The sequence below is a fragment of the Protobothrops mucrosquamatus genome, unplaced genomic scaffold, assembly GCF_001527695.2.
Source record: "Protobothrops mucrosquamatus isolate PMUCROS unplaced genomic scaffold, P.Mucros_1.0 scaffold_290, whole genome shotgun sequence".
NCBI lineage: Eukaryota > Metazoa > Chordata > Lepidosauria > Squamata > Viperidae > Protobothrops > Protobothrops mucrosquamatus.
The window spans coordinates 247863-272826 of record NW_015386366.1 but is presented as its reverse complement, the minus strand read 5'-3'; the positions used below and the strand labels follow the sequence as shown (position 1 = coordinate 272826).

The 24964-nt window shown below is 37.3% G+C and overlaps 1 protein-coding gene across 1 annotated transcript in view; it reads right to left on the bottom strand.

Annotated features, from left to right (window-relative positions):
* PCSK1 (proprotein convertase subtilisin/kexin type 1) overlaps positions 1-16814 on the bottom strand; it is a 39479-nt gene extending 22665 nt beyond the window's left edge. Inside the window, exons 1-5 of the mRNA XM_015831940.1 lie at positions 16522-16814; positions 9488-9592; positions 3810-3920; positions 2554-2700; positions 1986-2062 (exon numbers count right to left, since the gene is read on the bottom strand). Coding sequence (XP_015687426.1) covers positions 1986-2062; positions 2554-2700; positions 3810-3920; positions 9488-9592; positions 16522-16701 — 620 coding nt within the window. The 5' untranslated portion in view covers positions 16702-16814. The remainder of the gene's footprint in view (positions 1-1985; positions 2063-2553; positions 2701-3809; positions 3921-9487; positions 9593-16521) is intronic.
* Positions 16815-24964: the final 8150 nt, after the last annotated feature.

Genomic DNA, 24964 nt, shown 5'->3' with positions numbered 1-24964 from the left:
ACAATGAGATTTTTCTAGGAACACTGTCTCTGTTTTCTTTTTACTCACCTGCTGCAACTGCATTGCTGGTGGTTTAAAAAAAGGAGCAAACAAGGTTGGTGAGATGAGGCTACATTGATTTTGTCTGTTCTGTACCACCATGGATTTTTCTTTGATTTTTTCCCCCCTAAACATTATCACTGATACCAATGATAGCCTTGTGATCTCAGACAGAGATTGCACTGTCTGAAAAATCAGCATTTTTCAGAGTTCAGTGTGTTGAACTGACTGAAAAAAACAGTCAATGCGCAGCCAACCCAGTCATCTTGGATCTATTGTCTATTGTTCTACTGTCAAACAAATTTGGCAAGTTGGGGATAAGCAAGTAAGTTACCCTAATTATGAAATCATCCTGAGTGATTATAAAACACAGAACAACTTTAGTCAAGCTGATGTCATTCTGATGTGTTGGATCTACAAGAATTCTTCAGTGAGTATGCCTATTGTTTTCCCAACACATATTGCTGCTATCATTAATTAATTTCAAGAATAAACTCAATATTCAAGAGACCAATGAAAATGCATAGCTTTAATGAATAACAGATATCAAATTATTTATTGAGATGATTAGATTTAAATATACAGTTTGTCCTTTTTATTTACAGAGACTAAATAGAACAATATTTTCTATTCCACATTCCAGAAACTCTTCACCTTCATTGCATCAAATGATAGTTCTTTTGTGAAAAGCTGCTTTATTTAATAGCACAGTTCGGTATGCACTGAAGCTGTTGAATGCTGCCAGTTTGAATTCCATTTACATATATCAGAAAGAATAGTTGTTATGCAGAGATGGCAGATTTGAGAGAATTTAAATCAGTGGATAATGGTCAATTATTACCAATAACTGCTCCAGCTAAGCAGAATGATACATTTTACAAAACCTGAAAATATTCATCCTTTGAAAACCTTTCATTGCCATAATATATATATTTTTCTGTTACAGCAGAATCCACACAAGGAATTCAATATTATTTGCCTTAAATAGGTGTTGGTGAACCTTATTGTATCATAAAAAAATTGACATTCTATCTTAATTATCTTGGGAAGTATTACATGTTTACGATTCTACACTTGAAGTGAACAAGTGGGCTGATCCTCTGCTTCTGAAACCAACATAAATCATATCAATGCAGTCCTCCACTAAAAACTAAATCTTCACTCTATTCAGTTTGCTCCTCTCAACTAAATATGCACTGGTCTCACAACTTTTATTTCAGGAGTGTCCATGGTGGTGGTAATCAAAAAAGACAGTAAGGCAGCCTGATCACACAGTTGAAGTCCATCCATTATTGTTATTGGGATTGTGTCATCAATTGGAAATGGGAACATGTGTGTGTGTGTACAGTTGGTTTATCATATTGTTTCATCTAAATCATAACCAATCCAACATCTGAATAAAACCAGTTTAGATTAGTCATTTATATAATGAAGTGCCATGCATTTTAATAATAGAATCCCAAAATGTAGGCTCACGTGTTAACTGCATAAATGACATTTGAAATTTAATTTCACATTCACCGAAACTACCTATTCAACACCATGACTACTAGACAATACTAACATCTACATCAGGACAAAACAAGGTAAAACAAGAGATCTCGTCTCACTGTGGTGAAAGTATAAAAAATCAGTATGGATATCTATCTCCCTTGGCCCAGCAAATAGAAATATTTTTAGTGCAATCCTGAGCAAAGGGAAATTATGAAAAGAAAGAAAGAATTCCTGTCCCATCAATATATAAATTTGACATTTTCTGGCTGTGCAGCAAAGGATGACAACAACAACTCCGTGGTCTAGAATTAGTTTTGTTTGCTACTGCTCTTAAAGTTTAATTCAGGTAAATAATATAAAGCAACAATGAGTATCATTGAAAATCAGCCAGTAATTCCAGAAACAACTAGCAATATATATCAAGGAGTGTATTAAAGTAAATAGTTACTCACTTATTTTCATTTGTAGGATCATATCTGGGAAATGGATCGTGATCATTGTCATTGAAATCATAACTTGCATCAGGATCCTAAATGTTAATCAAGAAAATAGCTGTAACAGCTGTAAACAATTGCTAAAGCAACAGAGGTAGGAATATAAGAAGAATCATAGCAAACCAGAACGAAAACCTATCTAGTCTCTCTTTCTGTTTCTTCAGTGGTCAACACAATGTCTATCTGGGATGCCAACAATTGCACATAATTGTAGTATAACACCCTTCTTTCCTCATAAACATATTAATAAAGTGTTCTCCTTTTTAAAAAAAAAATCAATAATAGCTCATGTTTTTTTGAGTTATTTGTCATATTTGCATTTGTCTACCCAATCATCATGCAACAAGTGATTTTTAACTCTTTTGAATTCTCTCCAGAGTCTACAGATTAAGTTGACAAACGATTGGGTGAAGACACCCAATCACGTACAGTATATTATTGAATAGGAATATTTTTAAACTCCAAGAATCTCGTCATGAAATTGGAAATGAAAACATAATGATTGCTACTAAAATATTAAACTCACATAGTTAAAGTAAATGTCTGTGTGATTCCACTCCAAGCCATCATCAAGCACTGTTATGACAACCCCTTTGCCTGTGATGCCCTTTTGCCACACTGGAAGGACATGGAGATCCAATTTGCGCAAAGATCGGTTGATTCTTGTATCTTGCTAGGAGAAACAAAAGACAATTTATTTATGCATTGTGCAAATGTTACTAACTTGTTTTGCCTATAACACATTGTAAAAATTACTTTTCTTATATATGCTGCACTCAAGTCTCTTTGTATGAATGAATGAATGAATGAATGAATGAATGAATGAATGGATGGATGGATGAACGAACGAACGAACTAACGAACAAATGATAGCACACTTGTTCCTGCATAGCTTTTGATTATTTAATATTACATCACAAATAGCTACTTTTAAATATTGCTTGTAAAGATACACTACTTCGCTTCGCTTCACTTCGCTTCACTTCACTTCACTTCACTTCACTTTACTTTACTTTACTTCACTTCACTTCATTAAATTCATTTGCCATTGCTTATTTAGTTAGCATTGCTAAAAAAACCAGCCTCTCCTTTACTGAAATTTTGTGTCATGAATTGCATGGCACATTGAAAAAATATGGTTCATAAAATATATTAAATTATAGTTGATTTGGTTTTGATTTGAGTTCAGTGTAAAAATTTATACAATTGCTTCATGATGCAAATAGTAGTTCTGTACATACTAGCCTTGCCCAACTTCTTTTGTCTAGTATGGAAGATGATAGAAATGAAATCTTAAATCAAGAGAGCACAAGATTGGAGAGAGCATCTATATTTTATTGTCAATTTCAATCTCTTAGAATCATCTTCTTTTAAAATTATTGATTTGTTAGTAAGAAGGGGCTGAGTCACATTGTTGCTGACTGATTAAAAAATGGCATCACTTCATCATGGCCTTCCTTTCTTTTCATTTGAGGTACTTATCTTCCCCATTAAATTTTATAAAGCTTGTGCTCTTTTTCACAAGTGCTACTTATATCAAACTGTAATATGTTATATTTGGGCAAATGCCATAAGAGAATTGTTCCACTAGAGAATAGTTTTGTGACTGTACAGTTTTCATCTCAAAATCATAAAATATGCTGCAGATGATTGTATATATCATAGTTTATAACCTAAAAGCAAACTTCTATTATCATACTTTGAGTAATCTCCCAAATGGTTTAGTACACTAATGAAGCAATACTAAACATATATGTTCTACATGAAGATTCAAACTCTTACCAGATACCATTGCTGGCTCCACATTGGGTCATTAAATAGATTTTCTGCTGAGTCTCCTAATTCAGAACGCTTAGTTCGCTTTTTTTCATACTGTTGTTCTGCCCAAGTCACCTAAAATAGCATGAGATAGATGAAGAAATGCTGAGATAAGAAAATACTGGCGGTTCTTGTGTCTATAAATGCACATCAAAGTCTTGTTTATTCCATGTATAACCCAGAGATTTTCTAAGTAGTCAGAACATTATTTCTAGAATTACAGTCTTTCTGTAAAACAGCATGTGCTAATTTAACATTGTTACAGCTAAGAATAGCTTAAGACTGTCTCATGTTTTGGCTATAGATGAGATGAAGATAATATTATGGAAGAATAAAGATGTAGATAAATGCTCTATCTAATCACCATATGGAGCAGGGCCATTAATGTTACTAAAGGGTAAGCTTAAATTTTAAGACCTTTTGAAGGGAGGCTAAGGGACAAAATAGCCACTTCTTAGAATCCCTCCCTCCCTCAGTGGAAAAATGTGAGTCTCAAAATTTTATGCCCATTCATGTAATGATGGAAAGATGTGGTCCATGAGCCATAGGTTGCCCAACCCTATGCTATGGGATGGGTATACATACCTTTGTTCTATTTTTTGTCTTCATGTGAATGCACATTTAACTATGAGGGATGATTCCAAAACCACAACATTATGGAGAGAAGCTGCCTAGATAGCAGATTTTTGATACCATGAAAAAGTAACAAATATTTAATGATTACTGCATTTATCAAATATTATTGGGTGTTCTTTGCCAGGGAGAGAAATGTTGGTTGAGGAAATGTATTTCTCATTCTTTTTTAAAAAAAATTGATTAACCCCCCTCAACCATAGATATTCTGTGTTCCATAATTTTGAGGAATCAATCTCCTTCATTCTCTTTCAATCTGGGGGGTAACAAAAATGTCTTATCTCTGAGTGTTTAACCAATTGCTGAAGTTTGCAGAACATATCTTCTGTATACTTAGGAGCGTGTCATGAAATTTACCTAGGCAGTTGAACATTGTTTGGTTTTTCTCACTGTGAGCATCTGTTTGGCCTCTGCTCTATCAGTGAGAGAACAACTGAAGTTAGAAAACATATACAGTACTAGAAGCAGAGTTGTTCTTTGCAGTTGGTATGTTTTCAGCATGACACTGTAACTGCATGTGATTGCAAATAAGTCACATTCAGTGAGTTCTTGCTGTGAGGTCATCACCAATAATAGAATAAGTCTATGTGAGAAAGATATTACAGTCTGAATAATGGAGCGTGTCTGTATGCTATTTCCTCAATTTTTTAAAATTATACTGCTAATTTATAAAACCAAATTCCAGTTTTATAATCCAGCCCTTGATCTTGAATTTTAAAAGGATAATAAAAACCACTGAAGCCTGACAAGAAGGCAGTATCTTTGATCCAACAGTAATGATCCATAATCCAAGAATCAAAATGAATGATACTGGCTTGTTTTTAATCTGCCTTGATTTTATTATAGTATGTAGAATTTATTTATTAGATTTTTTATTATAGTATGAGAAAGTATGTATTATGTATGTATGCATGTATGCATGTATGAATGTATGTATGTATGTACAATATGGGATTACCCATTGTCAAGAATGTTGTCATGGGAAGTAAAGACCCCACTGCTTTTTGTAATAACATTGTTTGGAATGCAAATTTGGTGTTTATAATGTGGACCAGAAATCTAATCTGGACTCTTTGCCTCTCTCCCATGGCTTTTGTTGTCCAGGATGAAGGATAAGATAGTACCTCTTCAGTCCATGTACAGATAATGATCATATTGTTCATCAGATCATATTTCCTAAGGGCAGGAACTGGCTTAAGGATACAGTGTAATTCTGACTATCCAGCAATATCCTCTAAATCCTAGCAATTACTTTTTCCTCACCTGCCCTGCAGTTTTTGACATGCAAAGCAACTGCTACCTCACTCTGCCTCTTTCTAAGATCAGTCTTAACACTTCATTCTTGGAAAGATCTTCTCATTCAGGCCTTTGGCTGTTGCTGCTGTGATGGTAGGAATCAAAACTCGCTCACTATTCTGCTTGAAATGTTGCTAAGGCAGCATTTGAAGTTTTAGCAAGGCCAAATAAGATACATTCCCCAGCACAACTGTTGCCTGAAAATTGAAACCCTAGTTTTAAATCCTAGAAAAGGATAATTAAAGATGAAGATGACAGATAAAAGTTTTTTTTTACAAAAAGAGTTGAAATACGAAAGCACAAAGCCATATCTCTAATTGCATTAAAGGAGCAGTGGGAGAACAAGAATAATTGCATTAGCTAAGCTATTTTCATGGGCACATAACATGGCTTCAAGTGGCTTGGCTTGGGCACATGATTATTTTTCTAGAGTAGGAATGTCATTCACGTGATGTTCCCAATTATGAATTAAATGCAGCAGAATCATCAACAAATTTCAACGATAGTAAGGAATTTAAACGCCAATGATGATCCTAGACACCTCATGCAGTACAAAAATGTTTCACATGATTGGAAATGTGTTTTCTACAAAAGAAATGATGCAACTCATTAGGAACCCAGTGGTTAGAGAAACAGCAAAGAAAATTTAGGATAAGAAGAATAAGACATAATGCATCTTAATGATTTCACTGGCATATCTACAGTACATATCAATAGTAGCTTGACATTTTTGATTAGTGCCCATTTTGCATAGTTTTCCAGCCCAGTTGAAGCAGAAATTACTGTGGCAAATTCTCAGATTCTGAAGTAATTATTTCCATAAGAACATGGTGTTTAGTAGTCAAGAGTCAAGCTTGACTTAATAATAATAATAATAATAATAATAATAATAATAATAATAATAATAATAATAATAACAACAGTAATAATAATAGTAATAATAATAATAGTAATAAAGTTGGAAGGGACATTGGAGGTCATCTAGTCCAACCCCCTGCTCAGGCAGAAAACCCTATATCATTTCAGACAAATGGCTGTCCAGTCTCTTCTTAAAAACTTCCAGTGTTGGAGCATTCACCGCTTCTGGAGGCAGGTTGTTCCACTGGTTAATTGTTCTAACTGTCAGGAAGTTTCTCATTAGTTCTAGGTTGCTTCTCTCCTTGCTTAGTTTCCATCCATTGCTTCTTGTCCTGCCTTTAGGCCCTTTGGAGAATAGCTTGATTCCCTCTTCTTTGTGACAGCCCCTGAGATATTGGAACACTGCTATCATGTCCCTCCTTGTCCTTTTCTTCATTAAACTAGACATACCCAATTCCAGCAACCATTTCTTATACGTTTTAGCCTCCAGTCCCCTAATCATCTTTGTTGCTCTTCTCTGTACTCTTTCTAGAGTCTCAATATGTTTTTTACATCATGGTAACCAAAACTGAAGTGTGGCCTTACCAAGGCATTGTAAAGTGGTATTAACACTTCACGTGATCTTGATTCTATCCCTCTGTAAATGCAACCTAACACTGTGTTGGCTTTTTTGGCAGCTGCAGCACACTGCTGGCTCATATTTAAGTGATTGTCCACTACGACTCTGAGATCCCTCTCACAGTTACTACTATTGAGCAAGGTACCACCTATACTATACCTGTACATTTGGTTTTTCTTGCCTAAATGTAGAACCTTACTTTTTTCACCATTGAATTTCATTTTGTTACATAGCGCCCAGAATTCAACTCTGTCAAGATCCTTCTGTATCTTAAGCCTATCCTCTGGAGTGTTGGCTATTCCTGCCAGCTTGATTTTGTCCGCAAATTTGATGAGTTCCCCATCTATCCCCTCATCCAAATCGTTGATGAAGATGTTGAAGAGCACTGGGCCTAGAACAGAGCCCTGGGGCACCCCAATACATACTTCCCTCCATGTAGATGCAGTTCCATTGAGGACCACATGCTGAGTATGGCCGGTCAGCCAGCTACGAATCCATCTGGTGGTGATGCTGTCTAACCCACATTTTTCTATCTTATCAAGTAGTAGGTTGTGATCTACTTTATCAAATGCCTTACTGAAGTCCAAGTAAATTATATTTACAGCATTAGTCCACTAATTTTGTCACTTGGTCAAAGAATGCAATAAGATTTGTCTGGCATGATCTGTTTTTGACAAACCCATGTTGGCTTTTAGTAATGACTTTGTTTGGCTCTAGGTGTTTGCTGATTCGTTGTTTGATTATCTTTTCCAGAATCTTCCCAGGTATTGAGGTCAGGCTGATAGGTCTGTAATTTCCTGGATCCATTTTTTTTCCTTTTTTGAAGATGGGAACTACATCAGCTCTTTTCCAGTCCTCTGGTAGTTCCCCAGTGCTCCAGGATCTTTGAAAGATATAGTTCAGTGGTTCTGAGATCACATCTGCCAGTTCCTTCAGAACCTTGAGGTGTAATCCATCTGGTCTTGGTGAAGGCTTTACATTTAAAGAAGGCTTTATACTTAGAAAAGATGGTCCTAGTTTAGTTACCCTTTGCTTTTGAATTCAGCACTGTGAAATTAATTTCCTGAGATTTTGGAGACCATTTGAGTGAATAGAGATGGCAATATCCCATAGAGCAAGAGACCACAGTAGGCATTCAATAACATTGTCTTCTAACTCACTGTAATGCAAATGGCCCCTACTCCAGATGTGTGAAAAACCTATAAACCAGGTTTTATGGGTTCTTTTTTGAAGGTATTTATTCTGAAACATGTATTTTCAATTGACATGTTTTTCCAGTTATTTACTGCATATCATTTTGTTGCACCTACTATTAGAAATAAACTGACTTTTAGACAGTCAGACAGTTAGAATGCAGCATGAAACTATTAAGAAGACACATTTTTAACTCCTTCTTAATCTTTAATTGAGCTGTTTCGAAGTTTGCAGAAGAGAAGAGAAGAGAAGAGAAGAGAAGAGAAGAGAAGAGAAGAGAAGAGAAGAGAAGAGAAGAGAAGAGAAGAGAAGAGAAGTGAAGTGTTGGAAGGGATCTTCTAGTCCAATCCCCTGCTCAGGCAGGAAACTCTATACCATTTTGGACAAATGCTTCTCCAATCTCTTCTTAAAAAACAATATCAGTATCAATATCAATTATCAATAGCAACTTTGAAAATAGGGGTTGTTGTTCAGCTGTGAAGCATTTGTGAAAAGTTTGCAAACTTCCTAATTCCTAAATTATAAGGATTTCAGTAGCAAACAGAAGACACATTTTTGAAGTCACTTTCCAGAGATATTCACATAAATGACTCAGAGAGAAATACGAACAAATTCATAAATGAAGAAATACTTTATACTTGATTGTGCCTTTTGGAATTTCATTTCATTGCAGTCAAGGGTTACAATTTCTTTGTTTTAAGATGTCATTTTTCAAATATAATTTCTCAATGTGGTCTAGATTAAGATTTGATCAATCTCAGAGTCAAAACAGGAACCATATACACATATTTTAAGATCTTTGGAGAAAAAACATGAATTATAAATATTATAATAATTGCCAGAATTCATTCAACTATTGAAGGATTATATCACATCATTTCCCAATGAACGGAACTGATGACTTAATAGCAAACTGGCAGGCAATCTCACATGTAGTTTATTCAGAGGTGAAAGCTTCGATATTGAGAAAGGTTTACTCACTTAGAAGGGGGTTTAGAATGGCTGTCTAAGAGAAACTATAAAGCATACATTTACTACTTACACGATCATCATCTGTGAGTTGCCTAGTGATATGAGAAGCACTTCGTCGAGATCTTCTAGGGTGATTCTTATGTCTAAGTAGATAATGATCTTCTAGTAACCCAATCTGTAAAGAACAGAACAATTTTAAGACATTTATCCCATAATGCACAACAGCAAGAAACAATGAAAACTGCCCAGAAATCCGTTTAGTTTAAGAGTTGAAACCATGGAGCAATACCTAAATGCCTAATAAAACGTCTTTTAAAAACAAAGGATCAGAAAGCAGAATTATGTTCCACTAGTAGTTTTAAATCTTGTATATGTTTGTGTAGAAATGAAAGTGCATTGCTTTTAGTTAATGCACCAAATAGGAACATGTGATTAAATTTATTTTAAGAATAAATAGAAACAAATAGGACATGTTCATCTACAGGAGTTTGATGCTATCCTCAGACTGACAAAAGTAGCATCAGGGTATTGTATTATATTGTAAGCTCCTTCCCTTTCATTAATTGTGCCATGTCAGAATGCATGCACAAAAGAGGTAGGGCTTGCTTTTGTTATTTTGCTCCCTCCTCTTTCCCCCCTTCCTCATTGCCACTGAAATAGCTTCTAACTACATTATGTACAGAGGTGTAACTTCTGTGATTTATAGCACAGCATTCCTCTGACTTTCTCTTCTTCTTGAACAGAGTTTAAGTATTCTGTATGTAACTGTATGTAACTACATTTTCTCACTCCAAATTTCACAGAACAATCTTCATTTGGTTGTGGATGGGGTTGGCCCCATGGAGAACAAACTTGCATCTTGAAGGTCTACCTGGAACTGCAGGTAGAAGGAATAAATCCCACTGACTTCAAAAGAACTGATTTTGCTCCATTTCCCTCAATGTTTATGTCTACCATAAACATTGCAAAACTGGAGTGATATTGTTGCTACTACCTACTGCTGTTACTTTCTTAAAATTTCAATTATTATTTTTTGCAGGCTTCTATCTGAAAATTGTGTTTCAAAATTTTTGTTCCCACTATCATAAACTCTTTCCACTGGTAAAGGTATATTATTCTTAGATAACTTTACTGTTGTCAAATACAGAATCAGAGAATTACAAAGACAGAAGAATCCATACATGGTATTAAGTCCAATTTGCTACTAAGAACAGGAAATCAAATTATAACATCTCGAACAGATAGTTTTCTGGCCTCTGTTGAACATGTCCAATGAAGCAGAGCTAATCCTCACTCTTTATTTGTAGAAATTGGAATGGGTTTGTTCATGTAATACACTTTCTGGAAATTTAGGTCCATTATTCTGGATCTTAATAATAATAATAATAATAATAATAATAATAATAATAATAATAATAATAATAATAATAATAATAATAATAATAATAATAATAATAATAAAGTTGGAAGGGACCTTGGAGGTCATCGAGTCCAACCCCCTGCTAAGGCAGGAACCCTACACCATTTCAGACAAATGGCTATCCAGTCTCTTCTTAAAAACCTCCAGTGTTGGAGCATTCACCGCTTCTGGAGGCAGGTTCCATTGGTTAATTGTTCTAACTGTCAGGAAGTTTCTCCTTAGTTCTAAGTTGCTTCTCGTACCCAGGGACAATAGAAAACAAATTTTGACCTTTTTGTGTGGGACATTTGTTTAGGTATTTTAGAATACAGTCATATTCCATCCTCTTAGCCTATTCTTAATATTAAACATATTAATTTCTCTCAATCTAACTTCACAACACTTACTTTTCTTGTCCCATTATTTGTCTCACTGCACTTCTCTGAACCTGCTCCAGTTCTCTAAATCTTTCTTCAAGTGCAGTACCCAGATCTGACCAAAGAAGAGTAAAATTATTATTTTCCATGAGTTGGAAACCATGTTTCTATTAATTCACTCTAAAACTATATTCCCCCCCTTTTTTCCTTTTGCAGCCATATCTGCCAATTTGAATAATATATTCACTTTTTAATTTACTGTAGAACATAGTAGAAATCCAGATTTGGTGTCTAGAATCTGGCAGGTTCTGGATGGGGAAAACCAGATTCAGACTCAACCCAAGCAAGACAGAATGACTTAATTTAGAAGTCTATTAATTCAGGGACATTACCAAATTTGGCTGTGAATGGGGTCAGCCCCATGGAGAACAAACTTGCATCTTGGAAGTCTTCCTGGAACAGCAGGTAGAAGCCATGGTCATGAAGGCCTTTGCTCAACTGAACAGAAGGCACTGAAGAGGGCTATTCATGCACTTTCATTTGTCATTTGGATCACTCTAATCTACTTTGCTTGGAATTGCCCATAAAAAAAACCCTCATAAACTTCAACTAGATCAACAAATGCTGGTCTTTCTGTTTATGGGAGAGCTTCCTTATTGTATTTTCTACTGTTGTAATTCAAATTAACATTATCACCTATACAGCTAAGCACCTTGGTATACATGAAATTGAGATAAATTCCATATGACTGCTGAAGGTCCCCATCTATTGGGGGGGGAGCATTCTCTGGGTGGACTCTGCTCTTCTGAAAATTCTCCTTTCTTACTCCTTGCCCTAAGTGAGCATTCACTTCCATTCTTATGGCTTTCCCAAAGCTTGTTAAAACATGTCTATTTTAGAGACTGGTTAACTATGGCTCTTTGTGAAATGTTCTGTTATCTATCTTTGTCTGTCTCTGTCTTCTATCATCTATCTTTATCAATGTCTATTTATCTATGTACTATCATATATCTCTGTCCATCCAAACTTTGAGTCAGTCTTAATGGCTGGTGTCCACATGGGTGAGTTCATGATATTTTCTGGATAACTTTTTTTAGAAGTGCTTTGCCACTGTTCCCTTTTTCTTAGGGTTGAGAGAGTAACTGCCAAAAGTCAACCATTGTATCACATTTATGGCAGGACTAAAACTCAGAGTCTCCTGGCTTTTAGCTCAGTACTTTAACCTCTGCATCAAACTCGCTGTCAAAGTAATATTGAATAACAGAATAACAGAGAGTTGTAAGGGACTTTGGAGGTCTTTTAATCCAATCCACTGCTCAAGCAGGAAACCCTGTACCATTTCAGACAAATGGTTGCCCAATCTCTAATACTGAAATTTATAAAAAACAAGATACTATTCAAGCTTTTCTTCATATCTATTACCAAACTACAGCCTATCTCTGTGCATCTGATTTTGTTGCCTAAATTAGTAATTTTACACTAAATTCTATTAAAGTTCATTGTGCCATTTTCATTCAATTTCTCTAGCCTCCATTTCCATGGAGAGGGTTCTTCCAGTTCATCTTCTGCTCCTCTTCCTCTGCACCTGTGACCTATCAGCTGGTCTAGACACCTATTTAGAAATTTCCTGACTGGCAGATTAGAGGTTGTGAGCAGCTCTGCATCCCACCCCATCCCACTGAAATTTAAGGAGAGCAACTAGTAGCTGTTTTTCCTACCAGAAGGTAATGCTCAGTGGGATGGGAAACAAACTTGGGGGAATCCATCAATCTTACCTTTTTAAATTTATCTGCATCAAAACGACAAGAACAATAGTACTCACTGCTCTAATTTCCACCATCTCCAGGACTTGAGGATAACACATTACTGTATGTCTGTGCCCTTAGTTCTTGGTTGTGAATTTCTTGTACCCTGTAATAATCTCTTCTCCTCCTTTTCCTGAATTAGTGATTTTAGGAAGTTTTATTCTTTGTGATGTTGAAAGAATTAATACATGAACCCTGAATACAATGTGTTTAGTTCCTCTCATTCTCATCACCAGTTCACAATAACTAAACCTAAGATTAGTCAAAATGTATGGTAGAATTGTCCGTATTGCTATAATTAAATGGTCTGCTACTGATATTTCTCCCTATATATTTTCCCATGAAATGTCTTTGTATTAATTTTTCAAGCTTTAAATAAATAAAATGGCAAAAATGGTTGCATGTTCTGAAATCTTACTTTTAAGTCCTTAACTTTTCCAGAAGAAATTTACTTGTGGAATGTTGATCTAAAACTTGATATTACTTAAAAACGTTTCGATAAAGGAGTATGTTTTCTTTCTTCTCCTCTGTGTAAATATTTCTTTATACACTAATGAAGTTAGCTTGTTTGGTAATGAAATGTCTGCAAGTAAACAACCAAGCTCAGAGAGCACCAAGGACCTCACAGTTCAACCCTGAGCTGCAAATAAAATAGTATCTTCTGTCGGTTGTTTCCTTATACAATGCTTTGATACAGGAAGCTTTAAAACACATATTACTGATTGAGTGATTTTATCTTCAATTAAATAGCAATCTGGTTAGTCTACATTCTGTTCAATATCAATTGTTTTACTGGAATTTTAATTGGGATAGCAAATGTGAGCTTCTGGAGATGCAGAAGTTAGTTGATTCAGATATTATGAAAGCAAAATAGCTGCTAGTAAGAAAGAAATGCTTCTGTTTTTGTGGTAGTAGTGATATGTATATCTATGTACTATATATATTCCATGCTATAGCTATAAGTAATTCATCATCTGCATAAATCTGATGGGAGTTAGTAAATAGCCATGCTATACCACTTGCCCTGATAGCTCAAAGAAATATTCATCATTATTGAATTGGTTTTATTTCCTAATTAGTTTCTTCTCAGCTTAGTGTCACAATTAAGTATAATCTGGTTCCATAATGATGTGTGCCCTTCCTCTTCAAGCTTTTCCACAAAATTATACTAGATTTTATTTAAAATCAAATAAAAAATATTGAACAATAACAACAACAAATCACAAGAAAACTATTAAACAAATAAACACATTGGTTATGATCGTAGCAGGATCATGGATATGTATAGATATACACGCAGGACTATAAAGGCAGCTTGACACAAGTGACAAATTAGATTATATAGCATATAAGATATTTATATGTAAGGGGAATGAGATAACAGGTGACTTGATATGACTAAAATTGTATCAGAAATTTTATCAATAGAAAAATAAGCAGATTTTATAGATGTATATTTTATTTTTTTAAATAATATTCTTTTCTAATTTTTCATAATTCGCTTATGCTGGAATAAATGTACAAGTACTTGCAGATTTGTGGCATTACATAAATTAAAATGCACATTTAGAGAAAGGTGTATAAAATAAGTACTACATACTTTATCTTCCTGTTTTCAAGAAAGGGGGAGAGGGACAGGGAGAGGGAAAGAATGTGTGTTTGACTGCATAACATTTATTATAATGTATACAACGAACCAAGTTTTAGAGGTGAGGTCAGAATTCTAAATTTTAAATCAATTTTTTATTGTGACAAGTGCTGATCACAGATTCAAATTCAGTATTTTCTATTAAATAGTATTGTTGAGCTTATGAATAAATTAATTTGCTAAGGAAGAAATCTGATGATGGGAGTATGCATAGCTATAATGATTCACCAATAAGTAGATGTCTTAGGGAAGATTGCATAGTGGAATTAACTGCAATTGAGTAATTGCAACCTTTTTGTAGCAATTTATTATGCTGCATTATCTGAAAGATTAGATTTAACATGGGTGATTCCTTGGTGGAATCGATTGATAGGCTGACATATACTGGGGTTGGGATATCCATAGTTCTCCATGTATTGCTGAATTACAGCTTCCAGCTCTGGGCATGTTGGCTTGATCTCCCAGGAGCTCTGGAAACTAAGGTTCCCCATCTCTGGTATACAGATGAATATAGTCAGTAAATCTCTAATGTCTTTCATCTGAGTATTTTGTCTTTATCTTTTCTTCTGTTTGTCTGAGTTGTTGCTAATGCAATTTTGACAGCATCCTGTGCTATATAACACAGTGAGCTGGTTCATCTCAGGCAGCAGTGAATCAGATCTTGCACACTTTTATTTGCCAAATAGCCATTTATAAACTGGCGAGGAGTCATTCACCATATACTTAACTCTCTCTTTCTCTCTCTCACACACACACATCACATGTTATGCATATGCAGTACCCACACCATAAAGCTTGGCTAAACAAGCAAATCAAGATGATAAAAGAGGAAACAGATGTTAGAGAGAGTTTACAGAGCTACAAAAATTAAAGTACAGAGACTAGGGGTTACTAAATGTAGCTGTGCCCTTAGCCTCCTACATCTTGATCATTATGCTTTTTTTCAAGTAAAGGAAAAAATATTGTAACTTTTTTTTGCTAATTGATTACTACTTTTTGCACACTCTCAAATGTCTGTTGCTTGGGATCTGTAAGGATAGGGATAAATCCTTATCCTTAACCCAGAAATAGTCTCTTCTTTTGCTGCTAAAACTAAATCCACCCCATTTGCAAGAGCTCAGGAACCCTCAGCATTCAGAACTTCAGCAGTGGCATTTGGGAAGCTGAAAGGGTTAAGGCCAAGCCAAGTGGAGTTCCCAGAGGGCTTTCACCTAATTCCCCTGTTTTGCAATTTCCAGCGGTCTGCTGCTGATTTTGCTCCATTCAGCACATGGGCTTCTTTGCAGGAGTCATTGGCATAGGCAGCCCTGCTCAGCCTTGGCCCCAAACCATCGCTTGCCTCCACTGTCATGACTGGGGTGGGCTGTTTTTATTTTAGGGGTTACTCCAAGGATTACTGGTTGTGGCTGTTGTTTTAATCCTTGTACGCTGCTTGAAGTCCCAGTTACGCTGGCCAAATAAATATCTGTTCAAGGGGAAAATGCAGCAGTGGCAAAGTGGCAGACCACCAGGGGTGACAATTTCTAAAGAAGGAAGATGAGGCAGGACAGGAGTGGGAAAGAACTCTAGAAGTTTCCCATCAGGAGCGAGGAGTGACAACTTAGCTTCTTGTTGTTCGTTTCAACAACAACAACAACAACACCAACGAGGAAGAAGGCAGCCTTGAAGGCAGAGAATCTCTGGAAGAGATTGCAGAGAAAGGTGTGTGGAGCGCTCTTCCCAAATCAAAACAGGCAACGTTTTCTTACCAATCGCACCTCTGCCAGTCATAGGACCCATCATCCGTGTTTCTTATTTTCTTCACTTCGGGGCAAGAGGAAAGTTGCCCGACTTAGAAAAAAGAAAAGAAAAGGGAGGGGAGGGGTCGCGTCTTACCTGTCCCAGAAGTTCGTAGTCCAGTTCGTCTGCTATGAGCCGGGCTGCTTCTAGACCCCCCGGGATCTCGGCTGCCCATTCGTTGACGAACTGCCGCTCTGCCTTGGCCAGCAGGACCACACTCCAGGCGCAGAGGAGAGCCGCGATCGCGCCCTGCCCTGCCCGGCATCTCTTTCCCATGGCCCCGGGAGAGCGAAAGGGATACACCGGGAGGAGGAAATGAATTCCAGATACGAAACAGCCCGGAGAAGTCGGGAACTGTTGCTGGAGGAGGTGAGGAAAGTCCCTTCGGCTCTGGTTGCTACGCGATCTGGCACGGCAAAGGAAGGAGCGGGCAGTTGCTAAGAAAGTGCCTCGCCGCGGTCGCCTCCTTCGCTCTCTGCTGGTCTCATGCTGGAGCCCGGCTTGGAGCCGCCACGGCCAGAATGGGAAATGAGCGCTTACACGTCAAAAGGACGAAAGCGCTCCCTGACGTCAAATCTCCCGGCCTGGATTCTTGCTGGATGTTCCCGGGGGAGAGGAGGAGCCGGAGCCTTCGCCAACGCAGGCAGGGGGCTACGGGGCTGGGATCAAAATAATCTAGATAGTACGTACGCGCAGCCGAGAGGAGGAGGAAGGGCGAGGAGCTGTCCGCGGTCCCGGCGCCTCCCTTCCACTCTTGCCTTCGCCTTTCCCCTTCCAAGCCCGGCTCCCAAACCGCTCGCCCCGACAGCCGAGCCAAGCTCGCCCCGGCTGGGCAACGGCTCGAGAGGGAATCCGTGCTAGCCACTGGCTTCCCCAGCCGGCGTCATTCTCTTGCTCAGGCGGTGCAAAGCCTGCCATAAAGATCTTACGAGTTGGAAACGGCGGGGTTCTGGCCGCTGTTGGGTCGGGTAGAAGGAGGAGAGGGGGGGGAAACGGTCCCCAGATGTGGGAATCAACCGGGTGGGCGGCAGTGGGAGCGGGGTAAATTTCTAGAAGGCAACCAAAAGGGGTGGGCGCATGTGAGTAACATCTCTTGCTTAGGAGTGCGGGTGAGCTACCCAAGGGGGCTCCTGTTCCACTCTCCTGGTGTGTGTGTGAATGTAGGCGCTATATCCAGAGGTCTACCGCTCCCCCACCCCCCCACCCCCAGCCGGTTTTAGAAAGATGCGGTCATCGATCAATAAAGGGTGCTCCCGCTCCTACTGCTTTGGGTAGGGAGCCCTTTCCTGCAGAAGGCAAAAGCATGGAAATGTAGCCAAATTAGAATGTATGGCTGCTATCATTCCCTTTAATGGGATGAAATGGTGGGGAGGTGAAGAATCAGAGGCAGCACCTTGCACCTTGCAGCACATTGGTTGGTCAGGCAAGATTCCTTAGCTTGTTATTGCTTGGATTTGGTTTCTTGGTTTGCAAACACCTTGAATAGAATTTGTCTGAAAAGGCTGGCTTTGCACAGTGAAGTTAAATGTTTTCAAGTGGATTTATTCCGAATTAGTGGTATCCGTGGGGAGGGGTATGGGGGGGCGCAGAATGATGAGTCAGTGATTGTATGGATAAGTGCTCACCATTTTGATCTTTATTTAGTGATTACTGTTATATCTTCCAAGGAAATTCTAATAAAGTTTTGTTCTTGTATATCTACCGTATACATCTATCATTGCCTTTCTTTTCTTTTACTTCCCTTACCGTTGACAACCAAAGTCACTTTTTCTGGTCCATAATCCACTTGCATAAAAACTTTCTGCTTACTGATCATAACTCCAACTTTATTTGGATCAGGTCTGATTAGGTCTTCTAAGTCCATAACTCAATGGCATGTATCTTCTTTTTCTCACTCTCTGTCCAATTTTATAGAGTATATTAGCATTATGTTACTCTTTGTTCCTGTTGAAATTGACATAACTTTGCCTTTTTAGTATTTAACTTCGATTTGGATTTTTCACTTCTACTTTTAGTTTCACAATGAAGATGTCTAAGACTTTTTAAAGAAATATTTTCAGCTGAGCGATATTATTGTATCTGCATATCATTGTTGATAGTTAGGGTTAGGGTTTTTCAAGCTGTCATATTTTTCAGTCCTACCAAAATATATTTGTTGTGTATGTTAAATGGATAGGAGGACAATATACACTGAGACCTTTTCTAGTCTAAATCATTATTTCTCCAGGTTCAGTGCTTCCTGTATCTACTTGTTCACTGCTCCTCAGAAAACTCAGGTGTTCTGTATTAATATTTCCCACGCTCAAGCATGATTTACAAGTCAAAGGCATCAATCATCATATTAAGCTGAAAACACTATCAAACTTAGCTAGATTAGATGTGCAAATGAAGCTGCCCTGATTGTTGTATGAACACAGGATTTAAATTACTGGGATAAAGAGCACATCCTAGTGAGGTTTAGAGTTGGTAAGGGTTAGAATTGGGTTTAGATCCATGGCTACTTCAGCATTACCATCATTCCACTTTTCTTATCCAACTCATCGTCTAAATTCATCATCTTAGCCAAATGCATTAATATATGGGTACTGTTAAGCATGTAAACTTTGTGTGCTGTATGGGTCATACATAACTGTTATCGTTCAATGCAGCCTCTATTTTTTGACATATTAGACATTTTGACATTTTCGATATGTCCCAAATGATTGCAGAAGAAGGCTTCTTCATACCATATATATATTAAAAAATCTTTAAGAAAAGAATCAAGCCAGACTATTTCCTTTCAATGCGATGTGGTACTTGATTCTTTGGAGGTAGGTCCCATTTGATTGATGTCTGAAGAATTGCTTGTGTTTGGTTAAAGCAGATCTCTGCAATATTTTTTTTTATTTTGAGTTGTACCAGCTCCATATAGTAATTTTAAAACTGGTTTTGGTGGAGGAAAATTAAATCAAATTAAATACTATATTTTCCTCTGATGTTAATTGTTCAATAGTCAAACCGAATCATTAATTGTAATCTCCATTTTCTTACATTTCTGATGATTTTAAAATTGAATATAAAATAAGTATCTCAGGGGGAAAAATAATTCTCATACATATGCAGACAACTGCATATGACTCACTCACATCTCATATGCAGAGGGATGTGTGTGGTGGTGGGCATGTGGGCATGAACAAGTACTTCTAGGCAGGTGGCATATAGTTCCAGGCCACCAGCTGGACATCTACAATTTAATGAGAAGTCACATTTTCCACCATTCCCTTCTTCTTTCTCACAACCATTATCCCCATGGGTTTTTGATTATATACCTTCCCTCATAAGAGCTCTCAAATTTTTCTCAGCTTCAGGATTTTTAACACTGGTTAAATGCTGGTTCTGTCTGCCTTAACCATATTTATTTCAGTTCATACAGGTCCTGTTTTTCCTTCGTTCAGAGCAATGTTCAGATGAGAAGCATGCATTTCTTAAGCTCTGTTGTAGCTAAACTTCTGTTGCATTTTTATACTGTAATGTGTTTTATCGTATTAACTATTTTTAAGTTGCATACTTCTAAATATGAATCAAGAAAAGTTATTTTTCAACACACTCAGGCACATCTTTCAAGCTTCTTTGTGAAATTGTGGTGCTTAAATAGATAACTGAAGATGTGTTATTAACAGAGGTAAAAGGATGAGATGCTGACACTATCGTTAGCACATAATAGGAACTGTGATCAAAAATCATTTGTGTCACAAGTAGTTGCTTTCCTATTGGATGAAGAATTTACAGCTTCATTTAATATGTACACTCAGAAAGATAACAACTCCTTTCCTTTTTAAATTACTTCCTGCTAAATTAAGATGTGTTGGAGGATGTCTGGTGACACCTTTTCAAGAGAAACATGGCTGCTGCTATTTTTATGCATAATTTCATCTCAACTTCATACTCAGAGTAACATGGAAAAAGGACTTTCCTCACTCTAGGGTAAGGTTTATTTATTTATTTATTGTTTTTATTTGTCAAATAAATATAATCCAGGGAGATCTGTAGCTGGCTGACAAACCATACTTAACAAGTAGTCCTCAATGGCACTACATCCACATGGAGAGAAGTAAACAGTGGGGTACCACAAGGTTCCGCCTTAGGCCCAGTACTCTTCAATATCTTCATAAATGACTTAGATGAGGGAATTGAAGGGGAACTCATCAAATTTGCAGATGACACCAAACTGGCAGGAGTAGCCAACACCCCAGAAGACAAACTCAGGATCCAAAAAGATCTTGACAAACTTGAACAATGGGCCCTGTCCAACAAAATGAGTTTCAATGTGGAGAAAAGCAAAGTTTACATTTAGGCAGGAAAAATCAAAGGTACAAGTACAGACTGGGTGAGACCTGGTTTAAAAACAGTAACTGTGAAAGGAACCTTGGAGTGGACGATCACTTGACCATGAGCCAACAGTGTGCAGCTGCAGGCAAAAAAGCTAATACAATCCTGGGTTGTATAAACAAAGGCATAGAATCAAGATCACACAAAGTATTAGTACCACTTTATAAAACCCTAGTAAGACCACACCTGGAATACTGCAGCCAATGTTCGTCACCATATCACAAAAAAAGATGTTGAGAGTTTAGAAAAAATTCAGAGAAGACCAACTAAGATGATCAAAGCCCTGGAGACTAAAACATACGAAGAACGGCTGCAGGACTTGGGTCTGGCTAGTCTAAAGAAAAGAAGAAATAGGGGAGACATGATAGCAGTATTCCAGTATTTGAGGAGCTGCCACCAAGAAGAGGGGGTCACATTATTCACCAAAGCACCAGAGGGCAGGACAAGAAACAATGGTTGGAAACTGAACAAAGAGAGAAGCAACCTAGAATTAAGGAGAAACTTCCTGACAATGAGGACAATTAACCAATGGAACAGCTTGCCTCCAGAAATCGTGGGTGCTCCATCACTGGAGATTTTTAAGAAGAGGCTTGTCTGAGATGATATAGGTCCTCCTGCTTGAGCAGGGGGCTGGACTAGAAGACCTCCAAGGTCCCTTCCAGCTCTATTCTATTCTAAATTTAAGGAAAGTTGTTGAGAAGGCAGTCAATCTGCAATTTTGAAGATGAATGGAAAGTAAACAGTCTTAAACTCTTGGTATTGGGTTTCAGGCTGGAACATATGCTGAGACTGCACTGATTGTGTTTTTCAATAATCCTGCAATGAATTTAGGATGGAGAAGTGCATCACTTCTAGCAAAGAGAGCTCACTCTCAGCCAACTTAAACATAATATTTTCAATGAAGAGGGCTGGGGTGAAGAGACATGGTGCTGCCGCCTTTCTCTATTATTTCTTCCAGTTGATATTGGTGGTGGTGGTGGTGGTGGTGGTGTGTGTGTGTGTGTGTGTGTGTGTGTGTGTGTGTGAAAATTCTAGCCCTAAGGCCCCTGTTTTATGGGGATATGCCTTAGGATTCACTATTTCCTCACTTATGTTTAACATCCTGCCTCCAGAAGTGGTGAATGCTCCAACACTGGAAGTTTTTAAGAAAAAACTGGACAGCCATTTGTCCGAAATGGTGTAGGGTTTCCTGCCTGAGCAGGGAGTTGGACTAGATGACCTCCAAGGTCCCTTCCAACTTTATCATTATTATTATTATTATCTACATGATGCACCATTGAGATTATCTGTTGGCAGAGAATCGAGTATCATCAGTTTACATCTCTGTATACATCTCTGCCCTTGTCTAACTAAGTGAGACTGTCTTGGTTCTCTACCAATGTGTAGATGTTCTGGAGGTCTGCATGAGGGAAAACAGACTCTCTTACTGCTAATAAGATGGAGTGCTGTAGGTTTTCATTTTCCTAGGATCCACTTCTGGAGGTTTTCATCTTTGGTTCTGGGTAGGACTGAACTCTCCTCTCAGAGCTGGTTTGTAATTTGGGGATCCTGTAGACTCTGGCTCCTACATGACGATCAGTGGGGCCTTTCTGCAAGTTTATATTGTGCACCCATTGCATCTTCTAGTTCAGGAAATTCAGTTTGTGATTACTCACATCTTAGCCACTAACCTGTTGGATTTCTATAATGCACTCTACATAGGACTATCTTTGAAGATCAATTGGAAATGTCAGCTGGTTCAAAATATAGCGCGAGAGATAGCAATGGGTATGCCTTACTATGCCCATGTAACATCACTATTTTGTGAGCTGCACTGACTTCCAGTAGGTTTCCATGTATAATTCAGCATGCTGATTATCACCTATGAGGTCCAATATGGAACTGGGATACTTGGGAGATTGCCTCTCCCTGGCACATTTGCTTGTGGCACAAGGTAGATATGCTCCAGATTCCCTCTCTGAAACAATGTCACTTAATAGAATTTATGGGTCAGCCTTCTCTGCCCTTTGGAATGAACTTTAGCTCCCTATGTTTGAATTGTTCCAACCTTATTGCAAAAGCTGCAAAGACTTGGCTTTTAGATGAACCAATTCTGTGATATGTATGTTTTTATTGCCAGTCTTAATTGCATATTGACTCTATTTTATTTTGTTGGGAATATTTTTGGTTTTTGAATTTTCCTCTTTTTTCTTTTTCTTTTTGTATGCTGCTGACAGTTACAAAGTGTGAGATAAGCAGCCTTATAAAACTTATAAATAAATAAGAACAAAAGTCTGCACTGAACTAGAGCATACTTAGAAACAATGAACAGAACGTACTTGATTTTCATTTCAGCTATCAACAAGCAAGTGACAACATCTGGATGACTCTTGACTAGCTCAAGAGTCTAAACAGGTTGGGATTAGTGAGCACTTAGATAGGTGGTCCAGGGAATTTAAGTACGGTAGAGTAGGGTAGGGCAGGACAGGGCAGGATACTAAATTACTGCAAGAGAACTTATAAAAATGTGGATCCAATGTAATATCCAGATTCCATAAATATATGCTGTAGGAATTAGATGGCTGGATAGAATAAGAAATTTCTGTGTTATGTATTGATTCTCACGTTTAAATATAATAATAATAATAAAGTTGGAAGGGACCTTGGAGGTCATCGAGTCCAACCCCCTGCCCAGGCAGGAACCCTACACCATTTCAGACAAACGGCTGTCCAGTCTCTTCTTAAAAACTTCCAGTGTTGGAGCATTCACCACTTCTGGAGGCAGGTTGTTCTATTGGTTAATTGTTCTAACTGTCAGTAAGTTTCTCCTTAGTTCTAAGTTGCTTCTCTCCTTGATCAGTTTCCACCCATTGCTTCTCGTCCTGCCTTCAGGCGCCTTGGAGAATAGCTTGACTCCCTCTTCTTTGTGGCAGCCCCTGAGATATTGGAACATATTGGATATAGTTCTCATGCACAGAATTTCTGATTTTAGTAGATGTAAAAGAAAGATGCAGTAAGATGATCCTGATTAGGGCAAGGTGGCTAAGTGGGGCCATTATCTGTAATATTATGTAAAATGTTTTTTTTCAGACAAAACCATTGATAGCTTTATTATTGAACACAATTTATGAAGAAAATCAATGGGTATATTTAAGCTTGGTATTTAGAAAACTGGTTAAGACTATAATTTCATATAGTAAATGGGAGAAAATATATGTCCAGATATCTTGTCCAGATATTTGGCATTGTATTGGAATATAAGTTTTTTTTAATTGTACTTGTAATTATTTGTATTGCTTTTTCTACTACATTGTTTTGATTGTTCGTTTCCTTCTTGCATATAATACCTTATAGGATTCAGAGTATGACAAAAGGGTAATAATAGGTATGGATTTAGTACACAGGTTTTGTTTCTGTTTGTTCTTAAAAAAAATCTCCACATATTCCTGTTTAACTTTATTTTTGTGGGTACAAGCCAATGTTTATGTCCACTCCTATTCATCTAACAATCTGGAGCTCTGCAAGGAAAAAAAATCAATGTTTTTAAAAAAATAAAAGATATGAAAGAATTTATCAAATAAATTCTTTAAGGTACTTAGTTTGAATATACTCAGTTGATATCAGCCATTGTCTAATTATTTTTATGACAATATTAGTTTGGTAACTAATAATTATAATTATATAATTATATAATATTGGCAGTGAACTCTGAGAGTTGCTATGCCAACACATCAGGTACTGCTTAAGATTTTGCTTTTGTCTACTTAACTGATCAAGTTGGAGACATTGTAGGTTTTTGTTTGTAAAATAACCTTGTTCTAATCTTGTTAAAATCTAACTTTGATCTATAAGCAGTGAAAAATCACACTATTGTTAATATGAAAACAATTTGTCATGTATGAGTATCTAATTAAGAAGTTGGTAGTATTTTAGTCCACAAGCAATATTATCTAGTTTTTTTTATAGCTGGATGTAGAAACCATAATCCACATAGCAACAATGGTTAAAAGCAAGCAAAATTATTTTTATCTCATAAACCAGTGGTGGCGAACCTATGGCACGGGTGCCAGAGGTGGCACTCAGAGCCCTCTCTGTGGGCACATGCGCCGTCTCCCTAGTCCTAGGCCTTCAGCTGGGTTTTATAAAACCTTTTCGCTTTAGGCCTCCGCCGCCGTGTACAAAAAAAAAGGTT